The sequence below is a fragment of the Leguminivora glycinivorella genome, chromosome 8 (assembly GCF_023078275.1).
Source record: "Leguminivora glycinivorella isolate SPB_JAAS2020 chromosome 8, LegGlyc_1.1, whole genome shotgun sequence".
NCBI lineage: Eukaryota > Metazoa > Arthropoda > Insecta > Lepidoptera > Tortricidae > Leguminivora > Leguminivora glycinivorella.
The window spans coordinates 6,156,452-6,176,974 of NC_062978.1; the positions used below are offsets into that span (position 1 = coordinate 6,156,452).

Below are 20,523 nucleotides of genomic sequence, written 5' to 3' on the forward strand. Positions count from 1 at the left end.
TACTATTATATATCATAATTAAGTCTTAGGTATATATACAGTATTTATATACCTATTTTTGTTGAATCCCTAACATCACAAGACTTATTAAACTCTTCTGTGGGACTTAATCATTAGTAGATGTGTAAAATTGTCCTATTTATTCATGATGTCATTTAACTAAGCATTATTAGCCATTGCACATGCGGACATCGCATATAAACCTTAATAAAAACTCGCTACGTAAAGTAACAATAGAAAGTGCGAACGTGCGTTCCGTGAGAACGCGCGCCACCCCTGACTAGGCCGCGAACTCGCGGCCGCCAGCATGTACTTGTAGCGCGACGATAGAATCGCGGAGTGAGCCGCCCCTGATACTACCTAAAATTTTAAAAAGTGTGAAAATCTCGAAAACCAGGCGACTTTCTGGACCAGTATAAGGTGCTCTCTTGGTGGTTAAAAGGTATCCATTAATTACCGGGCACCCGGTATAGTAAAGACAGGACTTAAGGTGCAAATGGCCAAGGCGCAGAATATATGTTGAAAGAAGGTGGTGCAAACCATGGTGTCAGTGGGACGGACGACCCTGCAGCAACGAAGATACGAGTGATATGACGTCGGCCTGCCGAAGTGACAATCTTTCGATCGAAACGCAGGCTGGCTCTGTCGCGCCCCTACAGAAGAGTCATAGATATCTACGATACGCTTATGAATCGTAAGTGATTATGACGTTGGCTAGGTACCCGGTAAAGAAGAGACTATTTTGACGTTGACGCGGGTTCGTTATTTTGGCTGATTAGTTGCTGAGTATTACTAATTATTTAATGGAAATTGACCTGCTTCCAAGTATTAAGATAATATTAAGAACCTCAAACAAGATACGGCACCAAGAATATCTCAGTGTTAAAAATGACGTTTAACAAAATAAAATCATCAAATTTTGACACTGACATATCGTATCTAGAGCTAATATTTGACGTTGTACTAAAATTCGAACCGCGTTGTAAGATCTAATCTAGTGCGAAATATCATTATTGAGTTATAAGTTAAAATATTACCACGCACCCTTTAATTACTTTTCTGGCGTACACAAAAAGCAATTAAGCCTATAAAAGCTCATTAACTAAGTAAAACGCCATTTAATAAAGTGCCTCTTCCATACGTGAAAACACGCTTTGCAGGTAAAGTGTTAATGTAATTATAAAAAGAGAAGCGTTGTAAGAGGTCGTCTTTCTAAGTGATGGTACTTGAGTGATGTGAATGTGGAAAATTCTTGGCTTTTAAATCTGGCAGGCGGCAACAGGGTACGTTGCCGAATGGCACAAACGCTCACGAAACGAAACGCTCGTATATCTATCTCTATCGCTCTTGCGTATTGGCGCGACAATCGACGTCGTTTTCGTTTCGCGTCGCAGAAATGCCATTCAGCTACGGCACCTGCAGGGTTAGCACATGATTGGCGCGAGAGTATGTCGCCGCGAGATAGACTACCCGTCCTTGTGTCATCAATACAGTTAGAAGAAGACGTGTCATCTATCTCGCGGCGACATACTCTCGCGGCCATCAAGTGCTAGGCCTACTATACAAATAATGATTGTATACAATATAGTTTCTTCCTATTCGCAATTCCACGCAATTCGAATTCCACACAATAGGTATTTCGCCTCATGCGCTATTGAGGTCAAAAATTGCAATTGTGTGCAATTCAGAATGTGCAGAATTGCGAACAGGAAGAATCGCCACTATTCACAAGTAATAACTGTGCACAATAGCGAATGAGGTGAATTACTAATTGCGTAAAATTCAGATTGTCCAGAATTGCGAATAGGAAGAAGTGACATTGGCAAGAACGTTGCATAATCCAATAATACGACTAAGTGCGTTTTCACATCATACATTCATCCATATTAGGCGCCATATTGGATTTTTTCCATTGAAATCTTCCGACATCCAATATCGGATCAGATAATGTGAAAACGGACTAAGGGTAATAAAATTAAAGGTAAGGATGATTCAGTATTACTTACCTCATAATATGAGAAAGCTTACCTCACAATGTGATTGACTAATATCAGTCATGTTTAATTTGAGCACCCGATCCCTGAAACAAAAACACACTTTATTATTTTTGCCTTTACCAGATTAAAAACCTTGGAGGAAAGAAACGAGAAAACTGGCAACGTGGCTGGCAACACGTGTAACTTCTAGAAGGTGAATAAAACCTTGTGGGGATCATGTCATAAATAATAATAACATAAATATATAAATGGGTGAATCAACTTTTTCTTGCCTGTTATTGCCATGGTTACGGTCCCCTGAGTCACGCTGGTTTTATGTAAAAATATGCTACTAAAATTATGCACACATGCATTTTTCTGGTGAATTTTCAGCCCATATCGTTCAATATGGAAGGGCTGGTAGCCTAACTGTAAGTACGTGCGATTTTCGTTCCGGAGATCGCGGGTTCGAACCCCGGCTCGCACCAATGATTTTTTCGAAATTTATGTGCGAAATGTCATTTGATATTTGCCAGTCTCTTTTCGGTGAAGGAAAACATCGTGAGGAAACCGGGCTAATTCCAATAAGGTCTAGCTTACCCTTCGGGTTGGAAGCTCAGATGGCAGTAGCTTTCGTAAAAAATGTGCCAAACCATGGGACTATAAGTTGTCAAAGCGGACCATAGGCTCCCATGAGCCGTGGCAAATGCCGGGATAACGCAAGGATGATGATGATCTTTCAATATGGTTCCATAATTCAATGAACTAACACACAGAGCGCAAATAATTTATATTTTATCGTAAAGTACCTACACATAAATATCGACTGACGGTAAGTATTTTGTGTACCTTTATATGTATATGGCCCACAATATCCGAGAAACGCGATTTTTAACCCCCGACGCAAAAAAGACGGGGTGTTACAAGTTTCACGTGTCTGTCTGTGTGTGTGTCTCTCTGTCTATCTATCTGTCTGTCTGTCTGTCTGTCTGTGTGTGTGTCTGTCGGTGGCATCGTAGCTCTCGAACGGATGAACCGATTTAGATGAGTTTTTTTTGTGTCTGAAAGCTGAGTTAGTCGGGAGTGTTCTTAGCCATGTTTCATGAAAATCGGTCTACTATGTCGTAGTCGGGGTTTTTTTCAAAATTTTAATTTTGTGTTTTTTTTTTTGTAGTGAGAGATGGGAGTTTAGAGGAGACCTCTATCGTATCCGCAAGTCAGGACGCCGGGCAGACCTGAGAGGGCTACCCGGGGAAAGAGTATATGCCTGGTCCCTTAAGGGGGCCAGGTCTTTTTGGCTCATAAGAGCAAGATGGAGATGTAGATGTCGGTGTCTGTCCGTAATTATGTCTTGGGATAACAAAGTATATGTCAGTCATAGCGTGCGTAAGGTTGAGGTTGAAGGGACGGGGCGAGCTTTCTAAACTAAAATGAGAGGAGTAACCATGCAGCTCAGGTCGAATCCACAGCGGCCGACTCAACCGCCTGCTCACGCGCTGTGCGCACTAGTGTATCTAGATTTTGGATGAAGAGGTGGGGTTCCACCACTCTTTTACCCTGTTTAAGTGACAACGACAGTTAATGCATTTTGTTTAGGATTAGACTGAATTCGCTATCGTTTAGGTGTGTAATTTCATACTTTACTACTGTTTCTGATGAGAAGTTCAGTTTGGGCGGATCAATTGTTAAACGTTGAGTGATCGCGTCGTCTGGATCCAGTATAGTATGTTTTTAGGACGGCGCCTGACCATTTTAGGATCAGGAATTGGGACGTAGTTAGAGGCGGCTACAACTAGCGGGTTTGGGTGGTGTGGACTATTGTCGAAGAATTTTCTAGCTGAGGTTTTTATATAGTTTTTAACTGATGGAATGTTATAATCGTGATGGAGGTCCTCGTTAGTTATGTATTTTTCACAGTTTGTGGCGGTTAGGTTATCAGTCATTTATTCGTTTATTTCATTCGTTTTAATATGTCGATGCTAAAAACAAAACATTGAAATTAAGTACGTCCACTAAGGAAACGGAGCGAAAAGTTTTTGTCGCTAGCATGTGCGCGGAATGCGGACATTTTATTTGTTTTGTCCGCTTTATGGAATTGTTCAACGAGCCGCATAAATTACCACTGAACAGGAATGTTTTTTCCTTTGAGTAAGTCAGTAATATTATATATATTTCCTTCTATACATTTACTTTCACATATACCTACTTTTCTAAGAACAAATTAAATTACTTTCATAGAAAATATTTTAACTTGTTATTTTTTTAAGTAGTAACACTACTATTATGTTCTAAACATTAAATAAATGTCATATACAAAGAAAAAAAAAACGCGAATGCGAGTGGTTCTGGCATTCGCCCGGTAAGCGGAGTACGCTGGTTCGATTCCAGCTCGGAGCACTGGAGGCTTTGGTCACTTTTTCTTTGTATATGACATTTATTTAATGTTTATACCTACTTTTGTTTATTTTTTGCTGATTTAGCAAGAAAAATATTTTAATAATAGACAATCTTATCCTCTGAATTTAAAATTGGGGAAATTCAAGTCAAATATGACACGTGTAATGCAAAAACATACTCGTGTAGGTATATAAGAGTAACTATAATGTATGCTTGTATAGTGAGCTGCAATTAGAAGTATACTTCTACGAATTGAGTAAGATTTCGATATAATTCTTATCTGTCCGTTTTAAAGCGTTTTTTTTTTCAAATGACACTGACATATCCGATTCATATCGTATCTAAATCTAATATTTGTAGTATATTAATGTTCGAATCGGGCGGGCAGTTAATAGCAAAGTAAATTGTGTTTTCATGTACTGGTTGAAGTTAGTCGGAGCTTTTATAGCAGTTCAGTGCACAAAGCGTTTTATTGACCCTCCCGCTTAAATAATTATATTAAATAGGACAGGGACTCGTAGATATACGTAATAAATTAATAATATTTTTAAGACTCCTATTTGTAATAGTAATCTTTATTTTTCATTGATGAAAGTTGTGCGATGCTAATAATTTTGGATTGTTTCCTCATGAGGTCGTGAGCCCTGGTAGAATTTACTTTTAATCTTACTTTACATTGTGATAATAGATCGCCCGCAACGCCGGGCAGTGCTCGTTGACATCACCATCCCCCATGATGAGAATCTCGTGAAAGCCGAGAAGGACAAGTCCAGTAAGTACCTAGACTTGGCTCACGAGATAACCGCCATGTGGGATGTTGAATTAACGATCATTGTTCCGATAGTCGTTTCAGCGAACGGTCTCATAGCGAAGAGTCTCGACCAACATCTTAAGAGACTCTCGCTAGGTGGCTGGATCAAGGGCCAGATGCAGAAGGCGGTGATCTTGGACATCGCGCGTATAGTCCGACGGTTCCTCTCTCTGCGGCCCTAACCACCGGCAGCTTGGGCCCTGCCCCGCTGCTGGCGGCACCCTAGGTTAGGTTTTTTATAATGTGTTTATATGTTTTTATATTGTTTTGTATGTGTTTTTGTATTTTACTTTTATATTCATATTATAAACAGCCTAACCTAAGAAGTAAAATAAATAAAGGAATAATAAGACTCCAGAGAAATCACAATGAATTTGTCTATTACACGATGATTTTTGTAATTCGTTACTGTTCTAAGCCGATGATTATTTTTCCTAGTACTTCATTGATACCTCGTGATAAAAAAGAAACTTGCCCACCATAAAATCTCCTACAAAAACAGGGTTTTTAAGGGACACTGGTACAAAACCAAATGTTTATTATTTGCAAACTTATATTGACCGGGATAAAGACCGTGATGACTTTTTTTAGCTCCTAAAATATCAATATTTCTTCAGAAGAATCCGGTCAATACAATGTATGTCTATAAAAACTTATCGTGAATCCCTCAAAATTATAATAATAAACGTAAACAGTAAACACCTATAAAACTACTTAGCGTTAGTTACACTAACTTTACGGTCATTTAAAAGTTCTCCAACTATAATAAACGTTTACAGGAGTTGACGGAAATGGCAGATAATTCGGTTTCCATGTCTCAACCCATTTCCTCCCTCATTATATCGTAAACTGGCTTGTTTGACTGACTATTAACTTACAATTTACATTAAGGGGTGCATTGAATACCGTGAGCTCAGAGGATTATTTATTACTAAATGACTTGGAAAAGGCTAATCTCAGCAAATGTTTAGTTTTCAACTGCAAATATTCGAAATGTTTGTATAAGGCCGTGGACTGAACGAACGTATAATAATGATGGCGCGTTCTTTACATTTTTATTTTACGCGCGAAAGGCTCAGGCTGACCGCAGCGCACACCGCCCAGTTTGAACCGGCATGAACAAAATGTATACAAAAGACTTGAATGAATCTGTTTTTAATGACAGCGGCGACCGGTAGCCGCCCGCTTGCATCCAATCTCGATCTTACTAACGGCCCAGCCATGACATTGGTCTAAGCGCGACAGCGGTGAGCGGCAGCCATACGTGCGAATGAAAAGTCCCATCGCTGTGTCTCGCTCAAATGTATGGCCGCCGCTCACCGCTGTCGCGCTTAATAGACCAATGTCGTGGCCGGGCCGTAACTCCGACTGGTTCCGTAATTTCTGTAGTTGCCCTTTCAGTAAATCAGGTGTTTGGAGATATTATGGACAACGAAAGGGAGATATCAGTAATGCATCCTTCAATCGAGAAAATGTGACTTTTGCCAAATAACAAATCCGACTTATCATAACAGCATACTGTTTGTGTTAGTGACTCTTTCTACGCAGAGTTTTGTGTACGTGAATTTTCCCCATTCATCTTATAAATCTATTAGACTTCGTATAAAAATAAGGCATTAATTAGTCGGAAAAAACTAAAACAATGTCATTACACAAACTTTTAAAACTTTTCCTCCGTTTTTCTCACTGGGTAACAGTTTTCTTTTATAACCTTTATTTTTTTTTAGCTACAGCGACAGTGTTCAACAAATGACGCAGGCTTTTAATTTAATTAAAATTTGAATTTAATTATGATGGGTATACTTACATAGCTCCTACGTAAAGCGTATTTCTATCTTCATTCATGTACATGGTGCGGTAAAAAAGTCTCCCGCAGGAGAACTCCCTTATGTGATCTGTGGACAAAAGAAATAAATTTATTAAAAACTGATCATGTAAGTTTAAAATAAATAACTTTATTGTAGTACAAATAATTTTACAGGCTCAAAAACTGTCATTAATAAAGTTTTGGCAAACTTTCGGCGACACATTTTCTAAATATTCACCAAATAATTCATCAAAATTTGATGAAAGTACCTATGTATATTATTTAATGATATGTACTAGAGATGACGAACAATTATATATACAGGGTGTAAAAAGATAATGCATTTGAAAATATTATATTTAAATCGACTTTTTTTGTAGTACCTACCCAATGAGAACGTGATACCAAATAAGGGCTTAAACGAATCTATACTTTTTTAAATACTCATACCGTGTATTTATAGGTAGTACAGTGATAGTTTTTGATAAATCCTTGGAGGGGTTGCGTCGGGTTGAGCAATTTGTGTAGAATGGACCCTTCCATTGCAATTAATCTCAAAACTAGAACTTTATAAAGATTTTCTAGGAAAATTATTTTGAACATGATAGGTTGAAGAGTTTTTGAAAAAAATACGATAAACTGCGGAACCCTACACTGAGCGTGGCCCGACACGCTCTTGGCCGGTTTTTTGGCATTGATATTTTATAGGTACTTGTGAGGAATATCTGAATGCTATTGAACCTTGGCTTTGACTTTCACTATTACTTTATTTTAATTTCATATTTTTCAAAGGTAACTAGACTGATCATTGATCAGTGATCAATCTCACTTTGTTCTATCAAAAACTTTATGATAGATGTTACTTTTTTGTTGGTAGGTTAAATTAATGACTAATACACCCAAATGTATATTATTTTACTTTTATTTTACGTGTATATGTTACTATAAAACCCGAAATGAATCATCAGTATCATATACAGGGTGTCCCAAAAACGACTGCCACAGTGACACTGAAGGTAGGCCAGCCCAAGAGGGTTCCAATTCCAACCAACCTAACATGACCCCAGTATAAGTTTCACCGTTTTCAAGTTATCGTCAATTTAAGTTTGTTCGTAAATTTTAGCCGTTTTTAACATTCTTAGACTCAGTGTGCGCTTAGAAAGCCCTCGAAATGAGTTTTTTGTATGTGTACGGTGCCATGAATAGTTAATAAGAATCCAGTGTCACTGTGGCGTGTCCTTTTTGGGACACCCTGTATAATTTTGAATACAATGTCAACTGGCAGCAAGAGTAAAGATAGGTTAACCTAACCTATCTAGCAAAAGCCGAGACGGGCTAAGTTTGATAAACTCCTGACTTGCGAAGGAAGGTACTCTACGTGCCGAGATGCCGTTATAACGCGCCTGAGTCGAGTTTGCATCTGAGCTAAATTCGATGAAGTTCAACATGATAAAGAAAAATTATCTATAAACTCGTGAATAATTTAATATTTTATTATTTACATACATACATACATACATACAATCACGCCTGTATCCCATAAAGGCGTAGGCAGAGCACATGAAACTACTAAAGTCTCAGTGCCACTCTTGGCAATTAAGGGGTTAAAAGAAAACGAAAATTGTGACATTGCAGTGACAGGTTGCCAGCCTCTCGCCTACGCCACAATTTTAACTCAAATCCCACAGTCGACTTCTACGACACCCACGGGAAGACAGGGGGTGGTGAAATTCTTAACCCGTCACCACACAGGCATTTTATTATTTATTTATTTATAACTACCTTGTGTCCGTGCCCCTGCATGGAGTTAGTAATTTGGGGTGAATTCTTCCAGTAAACTAACAGGCGCTGCCTTACCTATCTCACTTTCGGAGTAAAAGTAAGATATCTGGGACAAAAATATCCTACGCGAAGGACATACCCGGGGCTTAAACTGTATCTGTGCCAAATTTAAATTATTTTTATTTAGAATTTATTATGTAATTTGACGATCATGATGAGAAAATACACATAATTTTGACATATGTAGCCAATTTATAGTGTAATTTTTATCATGAAACTAGCTTTTACCCGCGGCTTCGCCCGCGTAATAAAAGTATTCATTAAGATTTTCATTTGGATCCGTAGGGACCGTAGGTTTCTCTGTAGGTATATTTATCTGCGATTATTTCGATTGCACATAATACTTTTGCTTGCAATGATTGTAGAAATATTACACATCGACCACAGCGTAGGTAATTCTATATACGCTGGGGAAACCTTTATAAACATCCCACATAGCCCGTATTTCGACACTATGATCGGTGGGTAAAAAAGTACTTTTTTCTATTATCCCTTACAATTTTTTACATTTTGCTTATACTTATCGCAAACGTAATCTTCAAGCAAGCAAACAACGATCGTCTTAGAGCACATTGATTGTAAGAGACCGCCGACCGATTATCCGTATCCCGCTAACGATACCCATATTATCCGTATCCGTATCCGTATCCGTATCGCTGTCGCTATCGCTATCGCTATCGCTATCGCTATCGCTATCCCTATCGCTATCCCTATCGCTATCCCTATCGCTTTCCCTATCGCTATCCCTATCGCTATCCCTATCCCTATCCCTTATCAAGATGTTTAATGATATAACACTTTAAGTTCTCGCGCTTTGTACACATATTTAAAGTCACATACAGGTCGAACGCGATTAATTAACATTATTTTTACCTTTTTTCCCAACGTTTCGGCCAGGTTGCACTGGCCGTGGTCGCGGAAGACTGACGTCCCAGCAAAATGTCACCGGAGATGTAAACAACACAAAACTACCCGATATTAATTTATATAAATGTTCGGGGTAGACAAATAAATATAATCTACCCGCTTTTAGTTAATGTTTATTTCCCACCATGTTTATTTTAAAGGTAAAAATAATGTTAATTAATCGCGTTCGACCTGTATGTGACTTTAAATATATGTTTAATGATTTCTTATCAAGTGCTAAAATATAAAGTTTCATGGTTTTATCATTTAAAATTAAGAAATCCCATACAAACTTTCAACCTCTTTTTCAACCCCTTCATCCCTTTTTTTTCGAAATAAAAAGTAGCCTATGTTCTGTCTCAGGGTCTAAAGATTGTCTGTTCCAAATTTCATCAAAATCGGTTGCGTGGTTTAAGCGGGAAAGCGTAACAGACAGACAGACAGACAGACAGACAGACAGACAGACAGAGTTACTTTCGCATTTATAATATTAGTATGGATTAGTATGGATAGTATGGATAAAGAAATCTAATCTAATCTAATCTAGTTTGGCAAAAATTAGTAGAAATTAAATGGCAACATCGTGTCGTCCCGTTCCCTCACACATATTGATTTAAAAGTGACGACAGCGACATCGACGGTACAAATATTTCCACATTTTAATTTCTAATATTTTGCCAGATTTTTAATTGGTTTTAGCGGTATAAGCAGAAGAACATACAAACAGACATACATATTTATAATTTGGATACTCGCATGCACCAATAATAGTATGGTTTACGCAAATAGGAACTAGAACTGCAACCGGCAGGTTCGATGCACGCAGGGTAGTATTTTGCCGGCCTAACCCGCATTCGGCGGTCGAATACCACAGCACAGATCAAATAATACTAGTACAGATACCTAATCCCATACTAAAAATGGGCGCCGTCCTAAGTATTCTAGACCTGTAGGCTAAATTTAATCCACATTCAAAGAGCTAGATGGCGCCAGTAGCCACGCGTGGCCAACAAAACTCTTATCAGTATCCTACGTCGAAATAGTCTTCAAACTGCAACATCTTGCGACATCTGTTTTAGCTATCACGCACTAAACCTATAACGTCACATGGACGTTTAAAGTCGAACATTACTAGATGGCGTTGCCGTGCGGCTTGTATGTGTGCTCGCCGCGTACGTATAATATACTCGCTCTGTCCGCAACACATGCAAGCGGAATTGAATGAACGAGATCCGCGGCGCCCCACCCCGCACCCCACGCCCCGCGCCCCGCGACCACGGCGCCGCGCGCCGGCGACCTTGAGTTGAGAGGCCCCAGCCCCCGACCAAAGGATGCATTGATTTGTTAAAATTTAAAGCACTCGAAAGCAGGCGCGTAGTTACTTAGAAATATAGAAATGAATATTATTACATTTCATCCTTAAGACGATACAGGAGGAGTTAATTCTCCATACTGTTAGAGTAAAAACACCAGGATACCACTATTAATTATACAGTTTATTAAACGGAATCTCAAAATACAAGTTCAATGACAAGCTATCTTCAAGTGACGCCCTGAGTCCGTCTGCCGCCATTTTTTGACAGCGATGCTAGTGAAGGGGACGTTCGACTAGTGATGTCCTTATACTCGACCATTCTGACCTTGACCTTTCGTCCCGAAAGTCTCTGCTATCCATGCTGCTACTGATGACTGCCGCAGTCAACGCAGCCGAAGCAGGCTGCGCCTCCAACTGGTGGCGGTAGACTTCATCTGTTCATTTGTTCTTTTCTTTTCTGCGGAGTGAACAAGAACTTTGTATACTCCAGCTATACACTCAGGCCCTGGTCCTTTGAAGTGATTAACTCGAGTACCGTTGGAAACGGCCGGTGTAGTTTAAGACTAACTTACACCAAGATATGTAATTGGTCTCATTTTATAGTCGAATCATAGTAATGACATAACTAAACTCAAGATTGCATGACCAGACTAGCCTAGTACAAGTAAGTCAGGTCATTATTTAACAACTCCACAGCCAGTAAGGCTTTAAAACTATTAAGGTGCGATGGTACGAAAAGTACATGTTTTACCGCCATGATCGATACTATATATTAGTCAAATTAATTATGTAAAATAGATGACATCTAGCGGCGGGCAGGTAATTACTGGTGTACAAAACACCATCTAATATTTGCTTGTAAATAACTTCACCCATCAATACATTTCATTTATTTTCAGGTAAGTATTATGCCATTTATGCCTTAAGTTAAGACTTACGTGAGCGGTGCATTCCAAACTAACCAACCGCTCAATATAATAATGATGATTGGCGTCGTTTAAATAGCAAATACATGGAACAAACTCACAGTTGGCTCCGTCACTGTAGGCTGTGAAGCTCCCCGCACGCGCAACAACGCGTACATCAAACTCGTGAGAGGTGAACATGACACACTCCATGCGTGAGCATAGCCGCCTTCTAACACAGCAAGCAGCAAGAAAGCTCTTATTAAAAAGCTCTGTAACATACATGGGAAATACTAAGTTCCTTAATGTAACGAGAACGTGATAATTTTTCCTTGGAACTAAGCCAGTAGGTGATAGAATCAGTACAACACAACTGTCGTTCAAGTAACATGATAAGGTTACGAGAAATTAATGTACAATTGGCATAGTCGATGCTCTCAATTACAGATCCGGCTTACATAGCCGTAAAATAATTTAGTAATAAACAATGACAATGAAGATATTAGAAAATATTGTCATGTAATCTTTTTTTTATGAAAATATATTAAGCAGAATACATGGCTGCTCCTTGGCAGGACCTTTAACAACTGCTAATTATTTATCTATCAACATGATAAAATTAATAAAAGGTAATAATCAATGTGTACTAGCCACCAATTTTGCTATAAGATAACAAACATTACCATATCAAAGCTTCATACGCAAGCCACGGTGATACGGCTGCTTTCGAGGCTGGCGGCGCAACGACCGCAGACGTTGGCCCTTCATGACAAGGTTGTCGCGCAGCCTGTAGCATGCACTCTATTGGAAACCGTAATTCCACCAGCAACCTCTGGAAAGCATTAGTGCAAGCAACCCTTTCAAGGTAACCTTGAGATCACTACTCTTTAAGGTCATAAAACATGCTTTTGACAAACAAGGTCTCAAGCTAACCTCTTAAAGATAGACTATATAACACATGATGGTCCGTCTCCAAAGACCTGCATCACAAATACCAGAAACAGAACTAACCTCGCAAGGATAGTCTATATAACACATGATGGCCCGTCTCCAAAGACCTGCACCACAAATACCAGAACAGAACTAACCTCGCAAGGATAGTCTATATAACACATGATGGTCCGTCTCCAAAGACCTGCATCACAAATACCAGAAACAGAACGAACCTCGCAAGGATAGTCTATATAACACATGATGGCCCGTGTCCAAAGACCTGCACCACAAATACCAGAACAGAACTAACCTCGCAAGGATAGTCTATATAACACATGATGGTCCGTCTCCAAAGACCTGCACCACAAATACCAGAACAGAACTAACCTCGCAAGGATAGTCTATATAACACATGATGGTCCGTCTCCAAAGACCTGCATCACAAATACCAGAAACAGAACTAACCTCGCAAGGATAGTCTATATAACACATGATGGCCCGTCTCCAAAGACCTGCACCACAAATACCAGAACAGAACTAACCTCGCAAGGATAGTCTATATAACACATGATGGTCCGTCTCCAAAGACCTGCATCACAAATACCAGAAACAGAACTAACCTCGCAAGGATAGTCTATATAACACATGATGGCCCGTCTCCAAAGACCTGCACCACAAATACCAGAACAGAACTAACCTCGCAAGGATAGTCTATATAACACATGATGGTCCGTCTCCAAAGACCTGCACCACAAATACCAGAACAGAACTAACCTCGCAAGGATAGTCTATATAACACATGATGGTCCATCTCCAAAGACCTGCACCACAAATACCAGAACAGAACTAACCTCGCAAGGATAGTCTATATAACACATGATGGCGTCTGTAAAGACCTACATCACAAATAACAAAAACAGACCAATCCTCTTAAGGATAGTCTATATAACACATGATGGCGTCTGTAAAGACCTACATCACAAATAACAAAAACAGACCAATCCTCTTAAGGATAGTCTATATAACACATGATGGCGTCTCTGAAGACCTACATCACAAATAACAGAAACAGACCAATCCTCTTAAGGATAGTCTATATAACACACGATGTTCCACTTCTTAAAGTCTACATCGCAATTAGAAGTCTTATGCATATGGTCCGCCTCCTAAGGCCAATATTGCATAAACAGAACTACTTAAGAAACAATAATCAAAGTAACAAATGTATAGCAGACATTAAAGTAATCATTATAATTATGATTCACACTTTAAGTGATGGAAATCACTTAATTTTTACTTGTGGATATCACATTAGTTACATTACCATGGATACCACAAGATTCAGGTACAATGTGCTTATCAGGAAACCCTGTGAACAGAATATATTATTAACATCATGTATAGGCAACACAACTCGGTTCTTAATCCGGCGTGTATATATATGCAATGGCAACTCGGTTCTTAATTTGAGAATAATAGGACAAGCACAACTCGGTTCTCAATCCGGCGTGCATATATGTAATGACAACTCAGTTCTTAATCTGAGACTAATAAGGCAAAACACAACTCGGTTCTTAATCCGGCGTGCATATATGTAATGACAACTCATGTCTTAACCTGAGATTAATAAGGCAAAACATAACTCGGTTCTTAATCCGGTGTGCATATATGTAATGACAACTCAGTTCTTAAATCTGAGAGTAATAAGACAAAACACAACTCGGTTCTCAATCCGGCGTGCAACTTGTTTTATTTTTCCCGTGCCCCTAAATAAGGTAACACGCTTACTATAGATAGCATTATTGAGATACATTTCAGCCAGCCAAAAATAATTTTATGAAACTTGGCTTATTTTTACCGTGCCCCTAAATAAGGTAACATGCTTACTATAGATAGCATTATTGAAATACATTTCAGCCAACCAAAATAATTTTATGAAACTTGGCTTATTTTTCCCGTTCCCCTAAATAAGGTAACACGCTTACTATAAATACCAGTATTGAAATACATTTCAGCCAACCAAAAATAATTTTATGAAACTTGGCTTATTTTTCCCGTGCTCCTAAATAAGGTAACACGCTTACTATAAATACCAGTATTGAAATACATTTCAGCCAACCAAAAATAATTTTATGAAACTTGGCTTATTTTTCCCGTGCTCCTAAATAAGGTAACACGCTTACTATAAATACCAGTATTGAAATACATTTCAGCCAACCAAAAATAATTTTATGAAACTTGGCTTATTTTTCCCGTGCTCCTAAATAAGGTAACACGCCTACTATACCAGTATTGAAATACATTCCAGTCAAGCAAGAATAATCATATGGCACTTGGCTTGACTTATCGAGGTTTCACTACATTCAAATAATGTAATATTTTATCTATCATTGTTCACCCACCAAATGGCTCTTGACAAAGGTATTTATATATCATCATCAGGCATGGTGCTTATTGATTAAACCATCAAGCTTGCCAGACAATGCTTCAAAAGACACACTAGAGAGATGCTATAGCTGTAGGTATATGTGCAATTTAAAGCACAACATTATCCATATAGCTGCCACCTGCACAACTACATAATTTTGTTAGTTGTGTTAATACTATGCATATGCAAGAATACTTAGTACAAGTTAATGAGTTTTTATAACAAAATATCATTATTTTTGATTCTTGCAAAAGTCACAAACATGTAAAATATATATATTCTTGTGAAATCAAGAAGCAATAGAAGTGTACAGTTATTTTTATATTTCAAGGAACAGAACATATTAAAAGTAGACAATACTTGTCAACTTCAAACGGTAACCTGTTTGTCATGCTTCGGTTCGGAAACATTCCTTCGCAGTGAAGTGGTTAAAATTATTAGAAGCTCCAATTAAGTTATTTACCTCAGATTATTGCACATCTTTTAAAAACTTAACTGATTGGCATGTTTCAAGCCCAATTCCAAATCAAACTGATTTGTTGTAACAGACAAGTATAGCATGTAGACCGTTAAAGTCCATCGGGTCTATAAATATCAAAATCTCTTACCATTAGCTATGACAAATTTTACCAGTGTCATAAATAGTTCAATAGATATCCAGTTTGGTGTTTCCAGCTTTTAGCAAGATTTAACCTCAGGAACTTCTGGAATCATGCCTTATCAATGCAAGTATTTTCAACTTATGGTCAATAGTCTCCGGATTACCGGCAGGCAACTACTGTAATCAATAAATTAATCTGGAAAGGAATGTAATTTAAAGAACAAATTATATCACTGTCAATGCATTAAATGGACACTGGACTATGTCATGATAATAAATGTTCCAAGTGTCTGTCTAGGTAATATATTTGTCTTTGGTTCAATTTAGAACATGATTACATTGAATACATTTTTTTTGTCAAAAATGTTTGCAATGCTAAACCAGCATTATTATAAACAAAACAGCATCAACAATACACTATACTTCAGTGCTATGCCCTTAATTTTAACACACATTATGGTTTTACAAAGATGCATAATTAACCTCATCAAAATATTATTATGTTAATATTATTATTATTTTATCAACATTTTTGATGAATTTGTGCCATGTAATATAGCAACATGTTTCCTCATTTAGAAAAATGCAAGATCATACAGAGTTTATATGCATAAGAATGTCACTAAGACAGATTTCAAAATACAGTCCCCGGTAAAGTGACAAAACTTATAGTAACAAAAGAGTTGTCAAAGTTTTCTTATGCTTATTTACTCATCCATTATACTAACCTGTAGTGAATTTAAAATGTATTTACTGTGAGCATACTTACATAAGCCAGATGCAATGGCACAATATTATTGAGTAGGATAAATACCTTATTCCATGTCATTCCGGACAAACTTATTTTTAATATGACAAATAGGGCAAGATAATGATCATCTCTCTTTGTAGATCATAAAACTCATAAAGTCACCTGTTATAAGGAATCATTTAGGTGCCATTTAGATTGAAACTTATCTTATATTTTGTTTCACTGTGACACCGTGACAATTGTCAATATATCACAAGTAGGTACAATATGTATTATGTATTCTGAAACATATCTGGAAGCACAAAAACACAACACACAAGGTGAGCTAATGATTATTCACTACAGCAGCCTCTCTATACATATTATACTAATAATACTCTTTGACAACTTGGATGTGGTTCATCTTTCACAGTCCATGGGTTACTGTGATACACTTTGTGAGCAAGTATTTACTTCTTCAACATGTACATAATTTGATCTGAAAGAAAGAAACAACACACTATTGGACAATAGTGGATGTTGATCACTTCAGCCCCAGAACACTGTGTTTGGACCACCTTTACTTCCTGTTACGCACTCATTATGATCAAATACTACTCCAAAGTTTGAATATATCTTAAACTGCAATGGATACTTTTAACTGTAGTATATGGTGCTAGTGTCTTTACTCGTTGAATCAGATCGACTGGTGTTAATTAAATACTGTTGGATGACAATGAATGGTTACGAGCGCGGCGCGAGAATGATGACATTGTCAATTTCGGACAAATTTCATAGTACGGGCGTATATGGGTAACTTAATATCGCGCTTCTGAAACTGTTAGAGTAAAAACACCAGGATACCACTATTAATTATACAGTTTATTAAACGGAATCTCAAAATACAAGTTCAATGACAAGCTATCTTCAAGTGACGCCCTGAGTCCGTCTGCCGCCATTTTTTGACAGCGATGCTAGTGAAGGGGACGTTCGACTAGTGATGTCCTTATAATACAAACGCTCTTGACTATTTATAAGTACCTAGGTAGTACTTAGTTGCTGACGGCGTCGCGTCGAGGTCTTGGCCCACTCCGCCGCAGATCGGCGACCGAGCGCGCATTCGTGTGCGTTCGGAAATCCTAGCCAGTCGGCAATCGTCGCGTCTCATACTTCCATATCGATAAGGTTTGATTTCGCATGCATCGCATCGGTCGTGCATGTGGCAAATGTCGGAAGGATTTCAAAGGCAAAAATCAAAGATGGCGGCTTCAGTGTATGGGATATCGGTCCTACATCCGATATCGGATCGGATAATGTGAAAACGCACTAACGGTGAATGCTTAGGCCGTTTTCACATTATCCGATCCGATATCGGGTGTCAGATCGACATCCTACATCCGATAAACGCTTCCGATAGTGTCGGATGTAGGTCCGATAAAAAGCGTTGTTCCAAATCAATGAAGTATGATTTTGTATCAAAAAGTATTTAAAAAATGTTTTATATTTAATAATTATAAAGCACTATATTCCAAATATTATATTGTAAAATTAAAATAACGGCATAAAAAAATACTCAAGAGTGTCAGGCAAAATAAATAATTTTACATTCAATTATATCTACTAAAAGATGATAAAACTAGTATCCGCAATTCGGACCGATGCATTACAAACTTTTTTTTTCAATGGAAATTGTTCAACTAATTTGAATTTCGATCATTGGCAGCTGTTTAATAGACGACATTTTTGTCACGCACACTACTACAAACGTATACCTACATTATTAACGCACACAAACAAATATTATCGGCCGACACGACAGCTGAATATTCTACGAACACGCGAGCGGGAGCGAGGCTTCCGCGATTTTGGTGACGCAATCATAGACTAAAAAGTTAACCACGCAGATGTGCCATTTTCATTGTTCCTACTAATGTGTTTCACCTCTAATAGATTTGCGAAATATATTTATTTCAATTTGGAAAATTATTAGGTAACTACTTACTACTTTATGAATTATGTTACTATAATATAAAAAATAGTTAATTTGTTTATTGATTGTTAATAGTTATTGAGTAAAATTGTATTTTTAGCACGCTCACTTTTTGCTGTTTTCTTTGGCCTGGTCATGAAAAAAGAGAACAATGGATACGCTTTATCCAAAAAACTGACCGCACTATATATATATTATTATATATATAAGTATATATTTGTATTTTAAAGAAGAAGATAAATCTTCAAGAAAAGAGCGTACACCCATCTTAAAGGCCGGCAACGCACCTCCAACACCCCTGGTGTTTCGGGTGTCCATGGGCGGCAGTGATCGCTTACTTTGTATTTTTTAAGTTGTACATAAATAAATAAATAAATAATTTTGACAGGCGGAATATAATAATGTGTCACATCTGATGGTGGACTTACTACTCTACGCGTAAATTACCGCTTCGCGCACTCCGCGCATTTGTCAGCTTGTGCAGAGTTTCCGTCTGGCAACGTCGCCTATAGTACGTAGTACATATATCTCAATGAACGGAACGCACACAATCGCACCGTTTCGTTGGCAGTATACTGTAGATAGTGGCAGCTCCATCTAGTGACAATATGCAATAAAATTTAGGTAGCTCGATACTGTCGCGCGCAGGTTGTTCACGTTGTTGCGTCATAGTCAGTAGCAATATATTACGTGATATTATTTCTTTGAAAATTTCTAAAATAATGCATTAAATTTGTGTTGTCATCGATGTTTGTATTTAATTTATAATGTACTTAATTTATGACGCTTCAAATACCTTTAAATCTAGTTGATAAAAAAATAATAATCGTCAATCGTGACACTTAGCGCCATCTATGACTTCTATTTGGAAATAATTTTGCACTGTTCCGGATGAGACCCCATGACCACAGCGATTACCTCGCTAATGAATCCATTGTTTGGATATCTAACGAACTGTTTGCAGCGATTTGTTCGGTTATACATACAGTGCATCATGTCATATTAATAACCAAATGAGCCTAGTTTATGTAAACGGTAGGTAAAACGGGGTCGCTTTAAAATGAAGGGGCGAGTTTTAATATTTAGTCTTAAAATCATACTGTAATTTATCCGACATTATCTATAGTAAATTAACAGGAATATACAGTAATCAAACTATGCATTGAACAGTTTCTGCAAATCTTAGTGGATAATGGCAATTAAGGACGTTCAAACCCCAACCCAACAAAGCGACTCCAAGTTTTTCTACAGTCAGCGTAACCGAATGCACAAACGCTCACGAAACGCTTACGATAATACTCTTTCGTAGCTACCCATCTCTATCGCTCTTGCGTATTGGCGCGACAGATACAGACTACATTTCTGCGGCGTTTCGCATCGCAGAAATGCCATTCGGCTACAGGGCCTAGGTCCATTTTACCCATTGGGACACTCATTTATGTAAGAGAACATTTTTCTACTGTTGAATTGTTGAATTTTAATAGTAAAAACCGGCCAAGAGCGTGTCGGGCCACGCTCAGTGTAGGGTTCCGTAGTTTTCCGTATTTTTCTCAAAAACTACTGAACCTATCAAGTTTAAAACAATTTTCCTAGAAAGTCTTTATAAAGTTCTACTTTTGTGATTTTTTTCATATTTTTTAAACATATGGTTCAAAAGTTAGAGGGGGGGGGACGCACTTTTTTTTCCTTTAGGAGCGATTATTTCCGAAAATATTAATATTATCAAAAAACAATCTTAGTAAACCCTTATTCATTTTTAAACACCTATCCAACAATATATCACACGATGGGGTTGGAATGAAAAAAAATGTCAGCCCCCACTTTACATGTAGGGGGGGTACCCTAATAAAACATTTTTTTCCATTTTTTATTTTTGCACTTT

General features: G+C 37.9%; 1 protein-coding gene and 1 long non-coding RNA gene across 2 annotated transcripts in view; both read right to left on the reverse strand.

The window, feature by feature from the left end:
• Nucleotides 1-20,523, reverse strand: part of LOC125228620 (semaphorin-2A-like) — a 144,101-nt gene that overhangs the window by 22,549 nt on the left and 101,029 nt on the right. The window contains exons 2-3 of the mRNA XM_048133269.1: nt 6,992-7,079; nt 2,029-2,080 (exon numbers count right to left, since the gene is read on the reverse strand). Coding sequence (XP_047989226.1) covers nt 2,029-2,080; nt 6,992-7,079 — 140 coding nt within the window. The remainder of the gene's footprint in view (nt 1-2,028; nt 2,081-6,991; nt 7,080-20,523) is intronic.
• On the reverse strand, nt 11,993-13,027 carry LOC125228621. Its single transcript, XR_007177311.1, has 2 exons — nt 12,643-13,027; nt 11,993-12,231 (listed from the first exon to the last, which is right to left on the reverse strand). It is a non-coding gene; the product is annotated as an uncharacterized LOC125228621 (long non-coding RNA).